At 42.8% G+C, this 22238-nt stretch overlaps 1 protein-coding gene across 1 annotated transcript; it reads right to left on the bottom strand.

Moving 5' to 3' along the window:
- Positions 1-5713: 5713 nt before the first annotated feature.
- On the bottom strand, positions 5714-21882 carry LOC140458472 (ornithine decarboxylase antizyme 2-like). The gene is given in 6 exon segments (XM_072553099.1): positions 5714-6239; positions 7313-7398; positions 9573-9745; positions 11779-11859; positions 11861-11936; positions 21611-21882. Coding segments are annotated over 6 exon segments (642 nt in total). The 5' UTR covers positions 21709-21882; the 3' UTR covers positions 5714-6111.
- Between the last annotated feature and the right edge of the window lie 356 nt (positions 21883-22238).

The following is a 22238-nucleotide window of genomic DNA, read 5'->3' as shown; positions in this document are numbered from 1 at the left end:
GGAAGTGGACGAGGGTAAAGCAGTAGATGTGGTGCATATGGATTTTAGCAAGGCATTCGATAAGGTACCCCATGGTAGGCTAATGCAAAAACTACGGAGGTATGGCATTGAGGGTGCATTAGAGGTTTGGATTAGGAATTGGCTAGCTGGAAGGAGACAGAGGGTAGTAGTTGATGGTATAGTTTCATCTTGGAGCACAGTTACTAGCGGTGTACCACAAGGATCTGTTTTGGGACCATTGCTGTTTGTCATTTTTATAAATGACCTGGAGGAGGGGCTTGAAGGCTGGGTGAGCAAGTTTGCGGATGACACGAAAGTCGGTGGAGTTGTGGACAGCGAAGAAGGATGTGGCAGGTTACAGCGCGATATAGATAAGTTGCAGAGCTGGGCAGTAAGGTGGCAAATGGAATTCAATGTAGCTAAGTGTGAAGTCATTCACTTTGGTAGGAGTAACAAGAAGATGGATTACTGGGCTAATGGTAGACTACTTGGTAGTGTGGATGAGCAGAGGGATCTTGGTGTCCATGTACACAGATCTTTGAAAGTTGCCACCCAGGTAAATAGTGCTGTGAAGGCGGCATATGGTGTACTGGGCTTTATTGGTAGAGGAATTGAGTTCCTGAGGTCATGTTGCAGTTGTATAAGACTCTGGTGCGGCCTCATCTGGAGTATTGTGTGCAGTTTTGGTCACCATACGAAAGGAAAGATGTGGAGGCATTGGAACGAGTGCAGAGGAGGTTTACCAGGATGTTGCCTGGCATGGTAGGAAGATCGTATGAGGAAAGGCTGAGGCACTTGGGGCTTTTCTCATTGGAGAAAAGGAGGTTTAGGGGAGATTTGATAGAGGTGTACAAGATGATTGGGGTTTAATTAGGGTTGACAGTGAGAACCTTTTTCCGCGTATGAAGTCAGCTGTTACTAGGGGACACAGCTTTAAATTAAGGGGTGGTAGGTATAGGACAGATGTTAGGGGTGGATTTTTTACTCAGCGGGTTGTGAGTTCATGGAATGCCCTGCCAGTAGCAGTGGTGGACTCTCCCTCTTTATGGTCATTTAAGTGGGCATTGGACAAGCATATGGAGGTTATTGGGCTAGTGTAGGTTAGGTAGACTTCGTTCGGCGCAACATCGAGGACCGAAGGGCCTGTACTGCGCTGTATTTTTCTATGTTCTATCAACATTGACTTCACTAGTTTCCAAATCTCCCCTACCACCCCCATCCCAGATCCAAACCTCCAATTCAGCACCACCCTCTTGAGCTGTCCCACTTGTCCTCTGACCTATTGCAATCACCCCCCACCTACATCTACTTATTGTCTTCCCCGTTACCTTCCTCTCCCCGCCCCACCCTCCTATTTATCTCTCAGCACCCTTTCCAGTTATCACCTCCCCTGCTCCTTGGGTGCTGCCTGACCTGCTGTGCTTTTCCAGCGCCACACTTTCCGACTTTGACTCTTCTGCATCTGCAATCCTCGCTTTCTCCTAAGCTTCAGAACCAAAAACACTAAGTTAAAGCTAGACTCCAAGCGGTGTTAGCCAAGAAAGGCCAGTTCAGGACATGGCCAAACTGGCTAAGTATCAACTTGATAATCCTTCCAAGACACTCTACTGACCAGCACCGAGGGCACGAGATTCTTGGTCAGCCATATGCTGCTAAAGCATTGGCGCTTCCACCATTATGATCCAGGCTACCAAGCACATGTAAAGTTACATTGTGATAGCAACCCTGACTCTTTGGGCAGGCTGGTTGACTCAGTTGACTGGACAGAAAGTGGGTCAACTCTGTTACAAGAACATGATTCAATCCAAGTTCCACTTGGGATGAGTTCACGACCCTTCTCTTTGCCCTACTCAAGGTACAGACTGGCTAGCGGAATGATGCTTGAGCAGAAAACCATCTGCAAAGCAAATCCAAAAACAAGGTGATAACTATTAGCTAAACAGCATAGAGTTAGGCTAAGGTGGTAGAAAAAAATCAAACTCTCTGCCTGGAAGGGCAGTGGGGGCTGAAACACTCAATATTGCAAGCACACATCTAAATTCTACAATCACTAGGTCAAGTGCTGGAAATGGGGATTAGAATAATTAGGGGTTATCTTTGACATGATAGGCTGAAGGCTTGTGCTACAGATTGCTACGGCAATGACTTAAGCACAAGACACTAACTATGACTGGCTCAAACATGAATATCATACCTCTGAAGGTCAGAATATACCCTGAAAGTGGGACTAATACACAAAAGCAGCTGAACGCTAATCACCATTGTTTTTGCATAGTTAGAGCTCCTAAATATTGAAGTATTTGTTTAGTCTAGTTAACTTCACTGTTGTATCAAGTAGCATGGAAATGGGAGTAGAAACGGTATCATTCTGCTACAATTATCTGGAAGGGAATCTACAATGACACTTTCTCATCACATACACAGCACTTTTTAAACGCATAGTCCATTTAAATTGCACAATGTACTGTTTTTGCCACAGGACATGCACGGAGGCTGTCATATGCATGCACTTTAACAATTAATCACTTGATAATCCGAAAGTTTCAAAGATCACTTGCGTGTTCAATTATAAATATCCACATTTTTGTGAAAATGTGTAAGAAAATGTCAAACTAAACTATTCACTCGTTCTTTTCTTGCATTTTAGCTGTTTTTAAATAGTGTGTGGAGGAGGCTGGTACAATTACAAACATTTAAAAGGCACCTGGATGGGTATATGAATAGAAAGGGTTTCAGAGGGATATGGATCAAATGTTAGGAAATGGGACTAGGTCAGATTGGGATGTCAGGCCAGTGCAGAGGAGTTGGACCAAAAGGTCTGTTTCCAAGCTGTATGACTATTTGGTTGCCTGAAATCAAAACAGCTTTCGAGCAGCACAGTGGCTGTATGGAGCTTGCACATTCTCCCCACATCTATGTTTTCCTCCAGGTGCTCCAGTTTCCTCCCACAGTCTAAACGTTAGGTGGATTGGCTATGCTAAATTGTCCAGGGATGTGCAGCATAGGTGGAGTAGCCCATGGGGAATGCAGGGATCTGGATGTGATGCTCCTTGGTATGGGCTGAATGGTCTGGCTCAATGCTGTAGGGACTGACTCAGGCTTTCATCCTGTCCATTATGCTGGTGGTAACATTGGCCAATTGTTGGCAGGGTCAGTCAAGAGATATTATGGAGCTGGATATATACTGGCAGACTTGCCCATAGACCAACTCCACAAATGGAAAAAGAACTTAAAAAGGCAGACCCACAAATTGTACCACTTGTCATGTGATCACTTCAATGTTCTTGAGGGATTTAAACTTTGGGCTCGATACTGCAGTTTTTCCAACAAGAGACACTGAACTCATGCACTGTTCCCCTCTTCAATACCCACTTTAGGAGAGGCTAATACCTTCACTGAAGCAGCAGCGTTTGTACAGAAGTATCATGATCCCAAATTGTTGGCAATTTTGCAGTGAGTGGTACCATTCACAATTTCCTTTTTAATGGAAAAAATCTGTGCCAGACTACAAATCCTTAATGAAAATTAGTGTCTAGTCCGACAAGAGGAAGATAATTTCATCCGTGCAGGTAACCACCATATTGAACAGCAGAAAATACATTAGAAAGAGCCCCTTCAGCCATTAGACCTGTGCCTGCCAAAATTCACTACAGTCTCCAATTATTCCAATCCCATTTTCTAGCAATTGGCTCATAACCTTGTATGCAAGTGTACATCTAGATACAGAGTTCAGAGGTTCTGCCTCTATCATTAAACATCAATGGTGCATCACTGACATCTCAACCTCTCACCATCTGTAAGACTCAAATGACTGACTGAATACTCACCTCAATGTGCACCAACAGCATGAAGTATGATAACTGAACATACAAACACCTGAATGTCTTTTAACATTAGATAAAATATTTTCCACTGGCTCAATCAGACCATAATGTCAGATCTGCAGAATACACACTAACTGCTGTGACCTTATGTAAAACAAGAATAGCAATTGTTTACATATGCAATCACATCCAAGTCATTCACCTGATTTGCATGCAATCATGCTATATGGTCATTGTATCCAAATCCTCACATTCCCTTCCTAAAACCAGTCTGGCATAACCACTAAGTCTTAAACCAAACTTCTCTCAAAATGGCAGTGAGCAATAAAGTCAGTTTCACCCACATTGACAACATCCCAAGAATAATGTATGACCATTGATTAAAGACTGCACCCCATTTTGTAGAACCTTTACATTTATCTTAGTCATTCACTAAATTGGATGTATATTCCACATTAATGCAGCAAAAGGATGTACATTTACTTTCCAGTAATGCAAGTTCCAAAAACAAAATGTGGGAATAGGCCAGAGAGCCTATCAAGCCTGCTCCACCACTTCGTAAAACTATGATTCATTTGATTTGCCCCCTTGACCCCACTTTCCTCCTTACTGTCCATAATACTCCACCTCCTTGCACATCAAATCTGACTTGGCTTTGATAGATATTCAATGACCCTAGCCTCTCCTAATCTTTGTCCTCTGCAATGTCAAAACCTTAAACAAAATCCTTGTTTCTATTAAATGGAAAGTCATTTCTATATTATCTGTATCTCAGTTTAGTTTCCACAAGGAGGACATCCTCTCAATCTTACACATTTCAGTAAGATCACTATATCCTGTTCTGAACTTTAATAAGTACAGGGCCAATCATTCTCCCCAAGTCATCTAGGCCAGAAACCAGCACAGTAAACTTTCACTTCCCTATTTCTAATGCAACTACACCCTAGAGTAAGGAAACAAAATTGCACAAAATGCTCTACATTAAGTTGTCCATTTTTTGCAAAGTGCCATACTTTTAACACTTTCACCTCTATGATTCAATACTGATTCATCAGTATTGTCTCATTCTGTAGTCACTAATTAAATATTGCTTTTCTATTCTTGCTGCCAAAGCAGAGGACATCAACTTTGTGCTCCTTGCTTCAGACCAGAAGAAAATCTTCATATTAGCCTGTGTATTTCTTCAAAAGGAATGAGCCTGGAGTTTACCTGGAGATTAAAACATGATTATAGTTTTTGTGAAATGTCTGCTGAGAGATTCTGCTTAAACATTTTAAATGCAAGCCTTTTATTCTGAACCACTCAAGCTTATACAATGAATCATCCCTACACTTCCTTTGCTTACTGTTGAGATGTAATGACAAATGCAGATGTTACAACCTCTTAACATCAAGAGTCAGATTTCAAAGTAAGTTTATCATGCATAAAGCTTGTGTATCAATAGAATATAATACTCTATTGGTTGCAGCAGTCCAAATGACTTCAAGATCACTTATGAACAGAAGCTGAATTGGTAAAGAGGGCAGTTACAACAGAATTAAAGACAAAAATAAACTGTAGATGCTGGAATCCTGCCCACAGGCAGGAGGCTGGAAGAACACAGCAAGCCAAGCTGCATCAGGAGGTGGAGAAGTCCCTTCTTCAGTACACCTGACTATTCAGAATCCAGATTCACTTCGATAATCTGAATTACTGAACAGAAACATTTAAATGAGAAGAGGGATGAAGGCACATTTGGGAAAAGAGCACGATCCTAATGGACGACTGGACATATCCATTGTTGTAAAATTCTGGAAAGCAATTGAGGGAAGAACTGCTTTTGTGATTCTGGGTGGTGTATCAAAATCAGGCAAAAAAGCATCTTCCCAGAAAAACTATTCAACACAGGGTAAATTTGAAATACTTTAATTTTTTAAACGGCTTTCTAGAAGTTACATAAAAACACAATGTGAAAGGAATTCACAGGCTTAACATTTTCTGTAAACAGCAATGACAAATAGTCACACAGTTCAAGAAACAAAATGACAAAAAAACCTTGACAAATTTGTAATTCGAGACAAACCATTCCTGCTCAGTATCAATCTATGAAGCTGAATTCAGCCCAGATTGCCTAAAGAACATCTAGGCAAGATGATCAAATTTTGCTTACGCAAAAGACAATGAAAATCTGCACCTTTTACAGGCCGTAGCTATGGGTATTACACAGCATTTATACTAAGGACTACCCTCTCCCACCGGAGCTACAATTAAAAAGTGGGAAACAGTAAAGTGTCCCTTGATGTGGTTGCTACTCCTCAGATGAAGACTGGTCAATGGAGTACACCATGAACAGCACATCAGGCCGAGCTGGAACCGAGGGATGGCCTGGTCTCACAATCTCAAAGCCCATGAAGCTGAATGTCCTCAGAAGCAAGGCTGCCCAGACAGAAAAAAAAACAGAATCCAACATCAATTAACATACTTTCAGCAGTTACCAATTTGTATCAGGTGACTAGTAGTTTATCGACCAAAGAATTTTACAGAATTCAAATCATGTAACTTGTTGTTTCAGAAAATGACCTATGAAATCCCCACTGTTTCGTCTGCCCAGCAGTTTTCCTTCATTACTCCCTCCATTCTCACTTTTAGTTCAGTCCAACTTGCTGATGTAATTTCAGAGTCCTAAAAATGAAGTGAACTTTGCACAGATAATGAACTTTCAGTACAGTAATGAATATACAGCCTCATTATTAACTGAAACTGATCTGGTTGTATGCCACAAGATACACACTTAGTTTTCAACCTAATGGCTTTCCAATGGAGAAAATCTCAATCAACAGAATGCTCAGTGTATATTTATACTCCATTCACTTTGGATAACCAGTAACTGTTACCCAAATGCCTTTACAGATTCACTTAGCGTAATCCCCATACAAAGTTACTGAGAAAATGGTCCATACATTTTATCAACAGTCTGGATTTTTAAATCTGTAGCTGGCAGAGAACATTAATTCCTTGTATTAGCATTTTAACAAGATCAGTCAATAGCTGATCTTGGTTTGATACTCCTCCCACTCAGACACTGCTCCTTGAGGGGCACTAGAACAAACAGCAAATGCAACATCAAGCCAGGCTGAAATCTGCCATGTCTGAGAACACCACAAAAGGGAGTGGAATGATTCCAGTGGTGTTGTTTCAGACACTATACAGCTCAGCAGCACTTGGAAATCCAAGTGGACCATAACACACTGTTGGAGACTGCAGCAACTTATCAGAGAAGGGCCAGGTAATTAAGCCACCAAGCTTTTAGTAAAGGAATATTACCCAAATGTAACGATTCAGTTTGGAGAAGACAGCAAGGGACAAGTATTTTCCCTGGAGTTGTCTTTTCAACTGAGGGTTGCAGTTGGAACTGGATCAGCATGTTAATGCTTGGAAGTGGCCTTGCATCCAGACTGAACTAGAACTGAATCTACAATAGAATTGCAAGCTGTGCACAAAGTTCTTACCTCGATCTTCTCTGTTTTTGTAGAAGCAGACAAATACATATTCCACCTTCAGTTTCTCCTCAGCAAATTCTAGCAGCGCTGTTAACCTGCCATATTAAAATAACAGTCAGCCCAATGGAATAGTAATTTGTTTGGTCAAACCAACATCTGCCCTTATTTCAAGTCAAACCTGCAGGTCAAGAATTAACACAAGGAAGATTACGTAACCACAAAGATTACGCACACAATGAAGGGTCTAGTGACAGTGTCAGTGTCTCTACCTCTGGACCATAATGTCTGGTTCAAGTCTCACCTGTCCTAGAGGCAAGAGTTTAATATGCCCAAACAGGGAACTTAGTACAGAAGGAAACAAATTGGACTCGGTGCAGCAACATACTGAGGGATTATTGTTAGAACTCCAGTACCCCTAATTTAATGAATTTGGTGCTGCAGTTCAATTCAACTGACTTTGTTTATGATGAAATTATTGAAAGTTGAAGAATGACAGCACCAAGGAAACAAGAACATAATGGGTAAAATGGGTTAACTAAGACACAAAAGAAAATTCAGGAGTGAAACCAGAAGTGGCCAGAGGGAAATTTTATGTCACTGATAACACAAATGCTCCGAGATAGTGAAGGTTAGATAGCACAAGGTTGATGATTAATGTTTCTTTCCTGATAGCACTGATACCACATTTTGGAAGAGAGAGGGGCAGCACTGCTCTTACATTCCAAGTTATTAGGTCAAGTAATAGTCAAAGGAAGTTCCACTCAAATTGCACATTTTTTGAGAGCCACACACAAAAGTTTCTTTTTATATATTTTCCACTGTAAAATGGAACAGTGAATTAACAGGTGGATTCATTATGTTCGAACATGGGATGGATGTTGGGGCACTGCTGTCAAAGAACAGTGAAAGAGACCATGAAGTTAAAAAGGTGCACTTAGTCACAGGGTTAATTCTGTGAATGAACAGCTCCATATAGAACCAAGTGGAATCCAATAAGTTTCAAGAATGAAAACATTTAAAGGGAGCAATATCATACAAGGTATTGAAGATTTTATTTAAAAAAAGGACAATACAGGACAGAAAGGACATTTCCCAACATGGGATCTTAAGCAATGTTCACTAACAGTAGATTGAATGTATGCCAACTGTACCGACAGCAAAACCTTGTTGTGCACGGAAACAAAAAAATGATCAAAATTATCGACTACATAGATAGGATTAGATTACATTACAGTGTGGAAACAGGCCCTTCGGCCCAACAATTCCACACCGACCCGCTAAAGCGCAACCCACCCATGCCCCTACATTTACCCCTTACCTAACACTAGGGGCAATTTAGCATGGCCAATCCTCCATAACCTGCACATCTTTGGACTGTGGGAGGAAACCGGAGCACCCGGAGGAAACCCACGCAGACAGGGGGAGAACGTGCATACTCCACTCAGTCACCTGAGGTGGGAATTGAACCCGGGTCTCAGGCACTGTGAGGCAGCAGTGCTAACCACCGTGCCACCCACAAACTTGTTTTTTTTAAAAACAGTCAACATTGAATGCTGCTAAATGCAAGCATTTTGGATTCCATTAGGAAACATGCAAATTAGTGTAAGCAGTTTCTCAAACTCAAGAAGGTTCATGTAAAAGTCTGCCCCACAGCCAGACAGCAAACTAAATGCTTATACCCAGCATTCCAATACCCACTGAAATGATTCAAAGCAAGCAGCCTCAGGCATACAACACTGGACTTTTGCACGGGTTGCTGTTCTGAACAGAAGATTCATACATAGAACAGTACAGCACAGGAACAGGTCTTTTGCCCCACTAGATTGGTCTGGCCATGATGTTATTATAAAGTAACCCCATCTGCCCACACATTCCTCAGTCAAAATGCCTCAAATTTTGCTTTCATAGCTGCTTCTACCACATCCCCTGGCAGTGCATTCCAGGGACTTACCACCCTCAAAAGCTTTCCTTACATAGCCCCTTTAAACTTTCCCCATTTCACCTTAAAGGTATGTCGCCTAACAGACATTCCCATTATTATACCTAAAACTCATTCTATCCAAATACGCATACCACAACCAAGATACACCTTGCTCTCAGCAATTTGGATTTTGTTTCAATACTAAATAATTGTTCAAGCCTCCCCTCTCCCAAATCTTTACTTATGATTCAATAGTACTTAAAACTGAATTGAAAAAGGAAAGGCTGTTCAGAACAAAAACGTAAGGAAAGCCTAGGAGTAGGTGCCAATAGCTTTCAAGTTACTCACCCTTCTTTGCTTCCTTCTGCCAAAACACCATTAGGAATTTCCACAAACAGACTCTTCTCAGAGGAAAGTACATCCCATTCAGATACCTTAGAGTCTGTTAACTTGTACCGAAAATGGATAATGCGCTGCTTTCCATTCACTGGTAGCTCTTGCGTTACAGTTAGCTTCTCATCCTGCAAGAAGGAGATGCCAATTGAAACAGACCACCTGAAAATGGCTACTACTCAACATGTCCAACCCACATTGAAAGCCATACAGGGCAAAGCACAACTGTTAAATCACAATGATCAGGGTTTACAGACGCAGAAATTAGTCAGCCTTTTAGTGATTTTAAACTAAGTAATTTAACTTGTCTAGTTAGATATTTAGTGCTATGCTCCTCGCCTACCTAATCAATAGCCCTCCATTAATTCAAATCACTTTCCTCCCACCCTTCGGCACTTGTTGGGCTGAATAGCCTGTTTCCACACTCTGGGGATTCTAGGATGAGCAAACAGAGATGGGAAGAATGGCTGCACTCAGTCTTCTAACACTGGAAATAAGAGCTGGGTTAAAACCCATCCAAAATATTTTGTGCTTTTGATACAGGTTTCAATATTAATACTGATTGTTAGTCCATAATATGGGACTCAAAGTCACAAAAAAGTTTCTATGCTGCTTTGTTGCAATGTTTTGCACTGTCCCCAGGGTGATGTTGATTAAAGGATTCAAATGGGGTTAACATTGGAAAATAATTTGGCTGAGTTCTAGTGTAGGTGTCGGCACTTGACAGCAAAAGTTTAGATCTCACCTGCCTTTCTTACTTCCTCTTTGATACTTGGTGCTGGTTATTAGGCAAATGGAAGAGAAATGGAAGGGTCTAACCATCTTTGTTCTTGGGCCACTAAGTTTTCCTCTGCTCTTATGTTATATAACCATTTATACCTCATCTGGGAGTTATGTTTTAATTAGTATTAGCTTGTCATTTGATCATTTACCTCACTGCAAACTTTTCCCTGCATCCCTTTTTCTCTAGGTCTGCGCCAGGATCTTCCAAATTCTAATGTACGTTTTGATGGGCTTGAAACACTGGCAACTCAGAACGTGCAGAGGGAAACATTGGTACTGGGCTTGAGTTGCACATTAAGAATGTTTAACTTTAGACAAGTTTTAAGACGTTTGACTCTCCCTACATTTCAACACATCTGCCACACTAAAACACACGCTTTTAAAGGGGTAAGGAAGACTTGGGAATTAAACTTGAATATTTTAAAACAATAACAAGCTATATGATTTCAAAGCTTTAGCACTTTCTGGTTCAAATTATTCACTGCATTCTCCATCCTGCCACATCACTCTCGAAGGAAAACAGGGACAAACGTCTGTTGCCTGGCCAAGAAAACCTCTGCAACCAATGCCTATACGGCTATTTCACTTTTAAAATGCCAGTAGAAGAGAGGTCAGCCAAATACTTTGACACCATATCCTGCAAGCATCTGTCCTGTGCATTTATGAAAACAAATTCTGCAAATGGTGGTCTCCTGAAAAAAAGTGGAAACACTGGTCAGGCAGTCTCCAGTGAGGCAAACAGTTACTGCTTCAGGTCAATGATTTTTCAACAGGTACTGGAACAAGTTAGTGATACAACAGGTAGACTGTCAGGTACAGGGCAGAGAGAGGAAAGAACAAAGATTTGATAGTTGGTTGAAAGATATATTAATTATCCCAAAAAAGGTTTTAAACTTTCCACTGAAATGTCACTTTTTTCCTGCACAGCTGAAGCACTTGAAACTTCAACACTTTCCTCATTCCTAAAGAAAAAAAAAGGAAATTCCCCACGATTGCAGTCAATAATTTTGACAAGGTAGATAAGAGCCCATTAGAACAAGTATGATGTTCAAAATCACCACCTGAGTCTCCTACAAATTATATCCTAATGAATAACATTCAAAACTACAATCAGCCATACCACTTCAGTATGAAAAATGCTGTCAAATAGTTATCAACTATCGAAGTTAAATCTGAGCAGAAGGTGAAGCCAATTTTATTTTTTGGCAGCCATCTTTGAGGTTTGGATTCCAAAAGAATGTGCAATATTGCACACACTTCAATTCCATGTAAGCAAACAGGAAGGAATTGTTTAGTGTTTTTAGCTCACTGACCACTTGTGTTTGCATTAACAGCAGAATGCAGCTTTCACAAAAGGTAACAAAATAAATACGCTTACCGCATGTAAGAGAGCTGTAAGAGTGTGATCCCTTCCATTCCCTCGCCCACCCGGGATCTTCACTGATGGGTGAGGGGCATCAGGAACACCACAGAGGCCCTGGACTGAGGTGCCTGCAGTACTGCTGCTGAGATGTACCACTCAAGGAAGGAATATTACTGTAAACAAAACCAAAAGAAAACAATTTTAAGGCTTGGAGGAAGTCACAATCAAAGAAATACAGATTAACAAATGCTTTGAACCAGAAGACACCATTCAATACATCAACACTTCCTTCTTGTGAAAACACATGCCTTTCACCAAGAGATTTTAAAAAAAACATTAAACCTCATGGGCATCTCCACTGAGAATCTGTTGAATTATATCACCTTGCTTAAAAAAGGCTCAAATTTTGAATTGTCTTTAAGATTGTTAACTTTAAATTTCAGTTCATTGAGTGACGAGGCTAGTCAGAAAAATGGAAAGCTCTCTGGCAAGTAGAACAGAGTCAACCTCTCCTTTTTAAAAGGGAAGGGTGTGAATGATCCTATTAAGTATTCTGTGAAAACTGGGATCATGGCACAGAAAATTCCTGCTACCTGCATAACTGATTGCACGTGTGTCGTCGGATCACCTTTTGGCGCCAATGACACTGTCCACCCTTCCCACACTGAAACTCGAAGTAGCACTGCTGACTTTGTCACTGCAAGGCTGCCCCACTCGACCTTTACTGCTTCACCTGCCCTTTAGGGGTAAATTCCATAGCAATGTGCCAAAGGCAATTGGGAGACTAAATTTGCCTGCAGATGTCTACAAGTTCTACAATAAGGCAGTCAGCTTATTTTGTGGAAATTATGAGCATGTTTTTGACCAGCTGCCTCAATTTATTTTTATGGTTTTTAAACACTCCAGTGAAGTGTTTCAGACATTTATAAATAGGTTTTATGATTATGCATGCAAATTAAGTTTACTTCATCACATCATTAGATCAGTTTGAGTATCTTGAACAGTAAAATTGTGAGCTTGCTAGTTAACAAAATAGCTTATTGGCTAAAACATTTCGTACCACATATGCCAATGACATAATCCCCAACTGTGCATTTACAAGTTAGTTCATTTGCCATGCATAAATCCACCCAAGTGCCACATCATATGGAAAACTATCACTTGACTACTAAAATAGATCAATCCACAAAATAGATGAATTGTTTTCATGCACCATACACTGACTAACTTACTATACAATTGAAATTTAAAAAACAAACACTTCGTATCTACTGAAATTATTTTTCTTTCATACTGTGGAAGTAGTACTAACAAGGGGGGGCATGAGCAGGAGGAATCAATCCTCAATCACAAACTAAATGATTCATGGATTGATTCAGATAAAACTAGCATTCTCTAAAAAAAAATGCTGTGATCAAATACTGATCAGAGTGAAAAGAGGGAAAGGACATCTTATATTCTCACAATTGCCAAAGTACTTCTCAAATGAAGCACTTGAGGTACAAAGACCACTGCTTCTAGAATAATGAAGTCAAAGACTAGGTTGGTTTTAAATTCAACCACAGAATGTGGGCATCACTGGCTAGGCCAGCTTTTGTTGCCCTTCCCTATTTGCTGAAGGCAGTTGTTTCATCCAAACTGTTGTGGGTCTGAAGTCACATGAAAGTTACAAAGCATGACAGGCTTCCTTCCTTAAAAAGGGCATTAGTGAACCAAATGGGTTTTTTGAAATGTGGTTACATGGTCACCATTAGGCTAGCCTTGGTTCAAGGTGTAAAAATCTGAAGATAGATTAGTTTGCCAGGCTGGAATTCAAATCCACTTCTCATGTTCTGTTGAACCAGTGTATGACAGGACCGCTATGGTAGTGCCACCTCCACCCCAGTTAAAACGCTTTCAGACAGAACATTAGAACTTCCTACTATGCTGCAGGATAAACACCATGGGATATTTTATACACAGTTCCTGTTAATGATCACTTTACACCTGAAAACAAAACCTTTAAAAAAATCAAATTTTCTCAACATTGTTTATTACATAAAGTACACTGGGATCAAGTCAAGAACTACACTAGTTTAACTGATGCAAACCAGTGACCTGGGAGGCTGTGCAGAGCTCATGCTGTTTAAAACAATTTAACAGAAATTTCCACAGCAGCAGATACAAAGATTATCATGGCGATGGGAAAGCTGGAACTGAACTTCCAGTAGACAAGGCCAAGGATGTCTAATTAAGACCATTAAAACAAAGCGCAACATCTAATGAGACAGCTGCCAGACTCAAGTATTGCAGGCACTTGGTAGGAGATAGTCTCACATTAGCCTACAGTCTTTAATTTGATGGAACAATTACATTACTTCAAGAAAATAGGTGACAATCCAACCGTGCTGTGTAGAATTCAGAATTGGAAGAAAACACGGATATCCAACAACCACACCTACAATGTGTAGAAATTAAAAGCCACAATGTTTGAGTTCTGTGCAGCAGGCTTCCTGTGTTATGGTGTGACAGTTCAACATCACATCTGACAGCATCCGATGAATCGGGATGCACAAGTAAACTTTTAATTGAAGCACACGGATGTTCTTTTTTAAAAGAAGAATGTTTGGGGAGATGATCCAGGCATCAGTACTCTCAGCTGCTTCAACAATGAGCAACCTGTCAACAGGAGAAAAAATGGGAATGTTTTGCTACAATACCGGTTGATAAGGGTCAACATTTACACCTTTCAATTGCAACTTAGAAGCCCCCCGAACTGTCAACACGTACCTCTTACAAAATGCACTGCTTCTTTATAGCATCTTCCAAACCTGTGGCAGCTATCAAATGAAATGGATGGATACAACGTAATATCAGCACTTACATTACCTTTCATAGGCAGAAGTCACAAAGCACTAAATGCTTTCTGCAACGTAGTTATTCTCAATGTAAGAATGAAGACAGCTAGTTTACACACAGCAATAATCCATTGTCACCATTTAAATTTATTGTTTATGATGTTGATTGAGCAATGAATATTGACTAGGGCACCAGGGATAACTATGTCTCAAAGTAATGCCACAAAATCATCTACATTTTGCTGAGGCCTCTATTTAAAATCAAATTCAAAGGAGACACATTCAGCCAAACAACACTTCCTCAGTACTGTGTAGGTGCATCAGTCTTTACTATTGTGCTCAAGCCTTAGAACTTGCAATTTCTGTGGCTCGGAGTTGAGTGATATCAATAACTAAATAAAAAGAGGAGCTGCTGATAACTGCTGTCTAATGCTACTTCATGATGTACAATGATATCAAGATTAAGCTGGCCTTTAAAATAGACAGGCCAAAGGCTTTGCCAAAGACGACTATACTTGTAGAGATAGGGAAACTAGCTATTAGCATTTCTGACTGTAAACCGTGCTTTGAAAAGCTACCTGAAACTTTGCTGACTGAGGCATCTTTAAATGTTTACAAACCCATTACAGTAGTGATACAGTTATAGTTATAAAGATGATGACTGTCAGTAGACAAAACAGTGCTAAGAATCTGCAAACTCACTTCCTGCAATGCAGCAATGGCTTTGTGCTAGTGAGTTGCATCATCTGCAGTTGCTACTTCCTCAAACAATTTGAAGTCAACATACACAAGACTGTCAAGCAAAATCAATGACATGTCTCTGCAGGCCTTTAACAGCAGACACTCAGCACATACTGAGTAACATTTAATACCATTTGGCCTTGTGGGGGAAGTCAGCTGCAAGAATAAAAATTACCCTGCATATTTTAATAATTAAAATTCTGTGACCAAATTGAGTCAAATATTTTAAAGTGCATGAAGTTTTAATCTCTAAATGACTGGGATCAGTGCCAGTTGTTAGAAAAACACACCTGGTCCACAAATGCCCTTTAGAGAAGGCAATCTGCAGTCCTTACCTGGTCTGGTCCACATGTGACTCCAGACCCACACCAGTGTGGTTGACTCAACTGCCTTCTGAACAATGGTGGACCAGCCAACTGGCACCCACAACCCATCAATCAATAACATTTTACTGTTACAAATTGATTTTAAATGCTTTTTCATGTGTCAGGAGGATGCCATTATATTTTTGCTGAAATCACCTCGTCAATTCTTCCTTGGAAATCTTATGTTTTGAACCAATGTGCCACATTTTCACCTTTTTAGTCAAATGCTAAAACCAAGCCATCCAACGGCCACAGAAATCCAGACCATAAATTCCAATACTAGGATCATACTTGTTGCCCAGGTCAATATGCTTCTGGATACCAAAGCCAAAGAGTCCAGTGTTACAGAAGTTACTCCTCTTTAGTTCATATTCCCAAACCTTTAGATGTTTCTCTAGAATTTCTTCAACTTTGGCTCCTCTGATTGCTGTTCATTGCACAATATTAATATTAAATAATTGCAATCTTAAACCAGTTACATAGAGATCATAAATTTCAAACTTAGCAAATCTAAAGTAGCCATTTCACTTAATTTGCGGTTAGAAGTCAAAATTGTCAGCATTCAATGAGACCTGTCTACTTTGTTTACAATAAAATAAATTCAACTTTTCACATTTACCCTTTTGACATTACACAAAATTGTTCCTCCCACAACCTCTCCCTAACCACCTCATTTATTTTGCCTATGTTAAAATCTCAATCAGATTCTGGCTTCCAAAATAATCCACACTATTTACTTCCTGTAGAACATTCTAATTAATGCATCAGCTGCCAAACACAAATCTTTGAGCTAGCAGAAAGCTGACCAGAATATTTGCAAGAGCGAAATGCAATCGAATGCCAGAGCTCAATGCTCTCATCCCACTTTTCACAGGCTTCATGTAATTCAGAATGGTTATAAAATTAATAGTTCACAACACTCCTGGATTGCACCACTGAGAAACCAACTGCAACCCAAGGTTTACAGTTGGCTGTCAAAATACTTTTAGCACAGCAATAACGGCTCTGGACTTGCAATCAAGAGGCCTTAGGAGGTTCAAATCCTCACTTTACATGGTGGAAATTAAAATTAATGTGGAATTGAAGAATCTAACAGTGACCACAAAGCCACAGTTGATTGTTGCAAAACCAGTCAGGTTCAGCAGTATCCTTTAAGAAGCTGCAATTCTCAACTTGTCTATCCTGCCTGTGACTCCAGACGCATAACACTGTGGTTGACTCTTAAAAAGAATGCTCTCTCAAAGGTCCAAGCAAGACACTCAGCCAGCTATATGAAACCATGCAAAATTCGAGGAGTGAAACATGACAAACTAACAAGCTTTGGAGTAGGCACCAATCACACAGCCAGCTTTGTCAAGTCTAAAAAAGCTGTCCATACAAAAATTGACAGTTTGTAGCAAAGCTGGGACAGCCTTTCCAAAGGCTAATCAAGCAACATACTGACATTAGTTCTTAGTGGGCAGCACAGTGGTTAGCACTGCTGCCTCACAGCGCCAGAGTTCAACTCCCGACTCAGGCGACTGACTGTGTGGAGTTTGCACATTCTCCCAGTGTCTGGGTGGGTTTCCTCCCACAGTCCAAAGATGTGCAGGTCAGGTGAATTGGCCAGGCTAAATTGCCCATAGTGTTAGGTAAAGGGGTAAACATAGGGGAATGGGTGGGTTGTGCTTCGGCAGATCGGTGTGGACTTGTTGGACCGAAGGGTCTGTTTCCACACTAAGTAATCTAATCTAAAAAAAGTAATCTAATATCCCACAGCTTATCAGCTTCAGATGCCACCATTACTTCCACGTCCCTCAGATAGTGGCATTGTAGCATACTGAGGAAACTGCCCTGGGAGTCAACAAACCAGACCCCTCGAAGTCTCATGCTATCGAGTCAAACCTGTAGAAGGAAGCTCCCTGGCAAGTATTTGCTACCACCAGCTGAAGAGTCAGTACTCCAGTGTTGAAACAGGAGGCTGGAAGAACATAGCAAGCCAGGCAGCATCAGGAGGTGAAATCGATGTTTTGCGAATATTTACCTCTCAATGCCATCTCGCCTGTGTTTTTCTGGCCTCCTGTTTGCCTGCCTTGGATTCCAGCATCTGCAGTTCTTTTGGTCTGTAATTAATTGGAAGCAGAGTGTAATAAGGGCACACAATGTACTAAGCAGGAGGACTTGAACAGCAAACAGTACTGCTGATCAAGCAACAAAGGTTATAGCTGCAAGATTGATTTCCTCACCACCTGCTGCTGATCCAAAAAAGGAAAAAAAATTCTGAAAACATCTTTGCAAATCTACATGTTGCAGATGCACATGCCCAGGGTGGCATTGGTAATGACCATCACAAAGTATAAATGGGTGAGAATGCCAATGATCAAGTGCAGAAGAATTGCACTTGATCATTGGATCAAGTGCATAGTTGAGTGGATGATCTATCTCAATCCTGAAAGTTACTTGATGAACATACGGCCAATGAAAAACTGGCTAGATCCAACTGAGCAGCCCTTCTATCACTGGCAGTAGTATGTGGATACCATCTACAAGGTACACTGAAGCAACTTGCGAAGTCTTTTTCAACAGTACTTCCCAAACACTCAGCTGCCATCCAAAAGGCCATGGGCAGATGCTTCAAAACACCACTACCTGCATGTCTCCTCCGTGCCCCCCCCCCCCCCCCCCCAAAAACACACACCAGCCCGACTTAGAACTACAGTACCATTCTGTCAATGTTACTGAATCAGGATCCTAGAACTCCCTCCCTAACAATGTGGGTATATCCACACTCGTGAATGTATTCAAGGCAGCAGCTTACCAGAGCCTTCAAGGGCAATAATGTTAGCCTAGCTAGTGGTGTCTACATCCCACAAAATATATTAAAAACCCACTTAGAAGGATGCAGCACAAATCACAAACAGGAATATTCAAGATTCAAAAATCACATTTATTATCAATGAACTATACAGTACAAACCACTCTGCTTTTTATAGAGATTACACTTGAGGTGTTTTAATGCAGAGAGTCACACTGACATACTGTGGGTTCATTAGTCACCGGTAAGGTTATAAAGCACAGATTTTCTGCAAGAGAAGTAGCAATTTCTTACATGAAGCAAGAATTTTTGCAAATCTAATGTCTACAATGTATCATCGTAACAACTGTCCAACATGAGACATCAAGTCAATATTTCCAAACGATTCCAAATCAAATATTCAAGGTCCAACATCTATTTACTTCAATTCTTACAAATAATATCTGAACAACCCAGCTGCATTTGCTCCAGTTACAACCTTCATCTCTACAGTTTGTGTGAACATCCAGAAAATTTATTCTACAGAAATAGTTCGCTAAAGTCAGTGCAAATAAGGCTATATTTCACATTGTATTAGCAACTAAGTAGTTAAATGGAGTGGTCATTTGGACTGGAATGTGTCAATGTAATCAAAATCTTATTTTAAAATCCTACCTTTATATACTTTCACTGGAAGGTACAACAAAAGCAGGATACATATTCCATTATATGGAAAAACATCCCATTTGAAATAACAGGCAAAGCTACCAGGATAGACTTCAAGGAGGTATCCACCCATAAGTGCATACACTACAAATGTTTACAACATTAAAAACATATCACATGACAGAAGGTGTCATAATCAACATCTCACTGGACATACAGAATCTATATCATGGAATCTTATTGAAGAGCTTGCCATTTAACACATACAAATTTCTCCTAGAGCATTTTAACATCTACTTTCCAACAATTTCTCCACTGCCTTTACACAAAGGAATATTAATTCAATTTAGTCAATAGGATATTTTAGATCCAAATAAGCTCCTGTAAAGCATTTAAAACACTCCTAAACAGCTTTAATCTTGAATTTCTGCCTCATGGATCCTGACACCACAGCCCTTGGAACTCTGCCTTGAATTGGCCTTTTGAGCTAAGGATCTCCATCCACTCATATCTGTATCCCTCCTGAATAGGGATTCTGTAATAACAAATTTTCTGCTCCCTCAGAAAGCAGTTCTCGCTCTCATGCAAACCTTGACTCCTAGCCAGGTCATCCCATGTCCTCTCCCATTTCTGCAACCCACTCGCCCAGTGATTTCCTTCCAGTCACTTCTCAAACCCCAGACTGCAGCTCACCCACTGCTACCCATCCTATTAACCATGTCGGTCAGATACCAATGCCACTGCTTGTCCCAACTCACTACAGTCTAGAAAGCAAGTTGCCTCTCCTGCACCTCCAAATGCTTTAGCCTGTAAAATCCAGATCCAATTATGCTCAGGATTTTTACAAAAATCATAGCGAGTAGATTCAGTAAAATGATAAATCTGAATAAAAGGCGGACGTATTCCCCCAGGGACCCTTCCACCTTCACTACACCCAATTCTCTCTCCCTTCATCCACCGCCACCACTTCCAATGCCCATCCCCTATGTGCCCTCATTTCTCAATGCATCCTCCTCCTCCCATTTTCCCACAATGATCCCTCATTCCATGTCTCCCACCCATCTTTGCCAATGCCCTCTTCCATCCCCAACCCATGTTTCCTCAACATTCTCCCAATTCACCCCCCTACCTTCATCCAAGTGATTAGATTAGATTACATAACAGTGGAAACAGGCCCTTCGGCCCAACAGGTCCACACCAACCCGCCGAAGCACAACTCACCCATACCCCTACATTTACCCCTTACCTAACACTATGGGCAATTTTAACATGGTCAATTCACCTGACCTGCACATCTTTGGAGTGTGGGAAGAAACCGGAGCACCCGGAGGAAACCCACGCAGACACAGGGAGAATGTGCAAATTCCACACAGCCTGAGACGGGAATTGAACCCAGGTCTCTGGCGCTGAGAGGCAGGGCTAACCACTGTGCCACCCACCCGACCATTTTCACCCCCATAATCTTCCCAACTCACCACCCCGACGCCCCTTTCCTCATTTTTCACCACAGCCTCTTGTTTTTCCCCCATCCCAGCAATTCTTCTCTCTCACCAGCCCCCCTCCTGTTATCTCCCTTCCTATTATTTCCCTCACCTCTCCTGGCCCCACCCCCTCACCCTCCCCCCTGCCGCCCCCACCTCACCCGCCCCCCTGCCCCCCCACCCCCTCACCCACCCCCCTGCCCCCCCACCCCCTCACCCTCCCCCCCACCCACCCCTCTGCCCCCCCACCTCCTCACCCTACCCCCCCACCTCCTCACCCACCCCCCTGCCCCCCCCACCCCCGCCCCCCTGTCCCCCCACCTCCTCACCCGCCCCCCTCACCCGCCCCTCTGCCCCCCCTCACCCGCCCCTCTGCCCCCCCCTCACCCGCCCCTCTGCCCCCCCCTCACCCGCCCCTCTGCCCCCCCCTCACCCGCCCCTCTGTCCCCCCACCTCCTCACCCTCTCCCCTGCCCCCCCCACCCACCCCTCTGCCCCCCCCACCCCCTCACCCTCCCCCCCACCCACCCCTCTGCCCCCCCACCTCCTCACCCTACCCCCTGCCCCCCCACCTCCTCACCCTACCCCCTGCCCCCCCACCTCCTCACCCACCCCCCTGCCCCCCCCACCCCCGCCCCTCTGCCCCCCCACCTCCTCACCCGCCCCCCTGTCCCCCCACCTCCTCACCCTCTCCCCTGCCCCCCCCACCCCCTCACCCGCCCCTCTGCCCCCCCCTCACCCGCCCCTCTGCCCCCCCCTCACCCGCCCCTCTGCCCCCCCCTCTGCCCCCCCCTCACCCGCCCCTCTGCCCCCCCCTCACCCGCCCCTCTCCTGTACCCCCCCCACCCGCCCCTCTCCTGTACCCCCCCCACCCGCCCCTCTCCTGTACCCCCCCCACCCGCCCCTCTCCTGTACCCCCCCCACCCGCCCCTCTCCTGTACCCCCCCCACCCGCCCCTCTCCTGTACCCCCCCCCTCACCCTCACCTCTCCTGCGTGTTTATCATGTTGCCGGCTGGGCTCTTGTCTCTTTCTTTTCCGAAGTAGTGACTGTTGAGTATCCGTTCGACGGAGCTCCTCACCATCCGGCCGCAGACTGAGCCCGCTCGCTGGGTTATGCTGGCAGCGGCAGCAGTAGTCGCCCTCCCATCGGGCCGTGGCCGGAGTGTCGGTACCTACTCTGCAGTGGCCGCTTTACTCTGCGCCGAACCGCTCGGACCGTCTCCCTCCGCCTTCCAGAACCTTCAGCGGCCGCTGCGCCTCCGCCGCCCGTTTATATAACCTCGCGGGGCATCATGGGCCGCACCGACAAACAAATAAAACAACGGACAAATTATTTTATCTCGCAGGCGCCGCGCCACGCCGGCTTTTTATGAAACACATATTTTCCCGCTGTCTGTTTTGGGTTTAATTCTCATCAGTTTATTGTTTTGTTTGGGCTAGTGACGTCAGTGGCACTGTGATTGACAGGCGAGGGGGCGGGGTCTCCGTGCAACTCAAAGTGAGCAAGAGGTTGTGTTTCTGCAGGACTAGGATTCTTGCTGGGTTGGCTTGTAAATTAAATGTTGGCTTTTAAAGATACTATTTGCATTGATGCAACGTCCTCATGCCTCCT

This window comes from Chiloscyllium punctatum, chromosome 33 (assembly GCF_047496795.1).
Source record: "Chiloscyllium punctatum isolate Juve2018m chromosome 33, sChiPun1.3, whole genome shotgun sequence".
In the NCBI taxonomy this organism is placed as follows: domain Eukaryota; kingdom Metazoa; phylum Chordata; class Chondrichthyes; order Orectolobiformes; family Hemiscylliidae; genus Chiloscyllium; species Chiloscyllium punctatum.
This window is presented reverse-complemented; position numbering and strand designations above follow the sequence as displayed.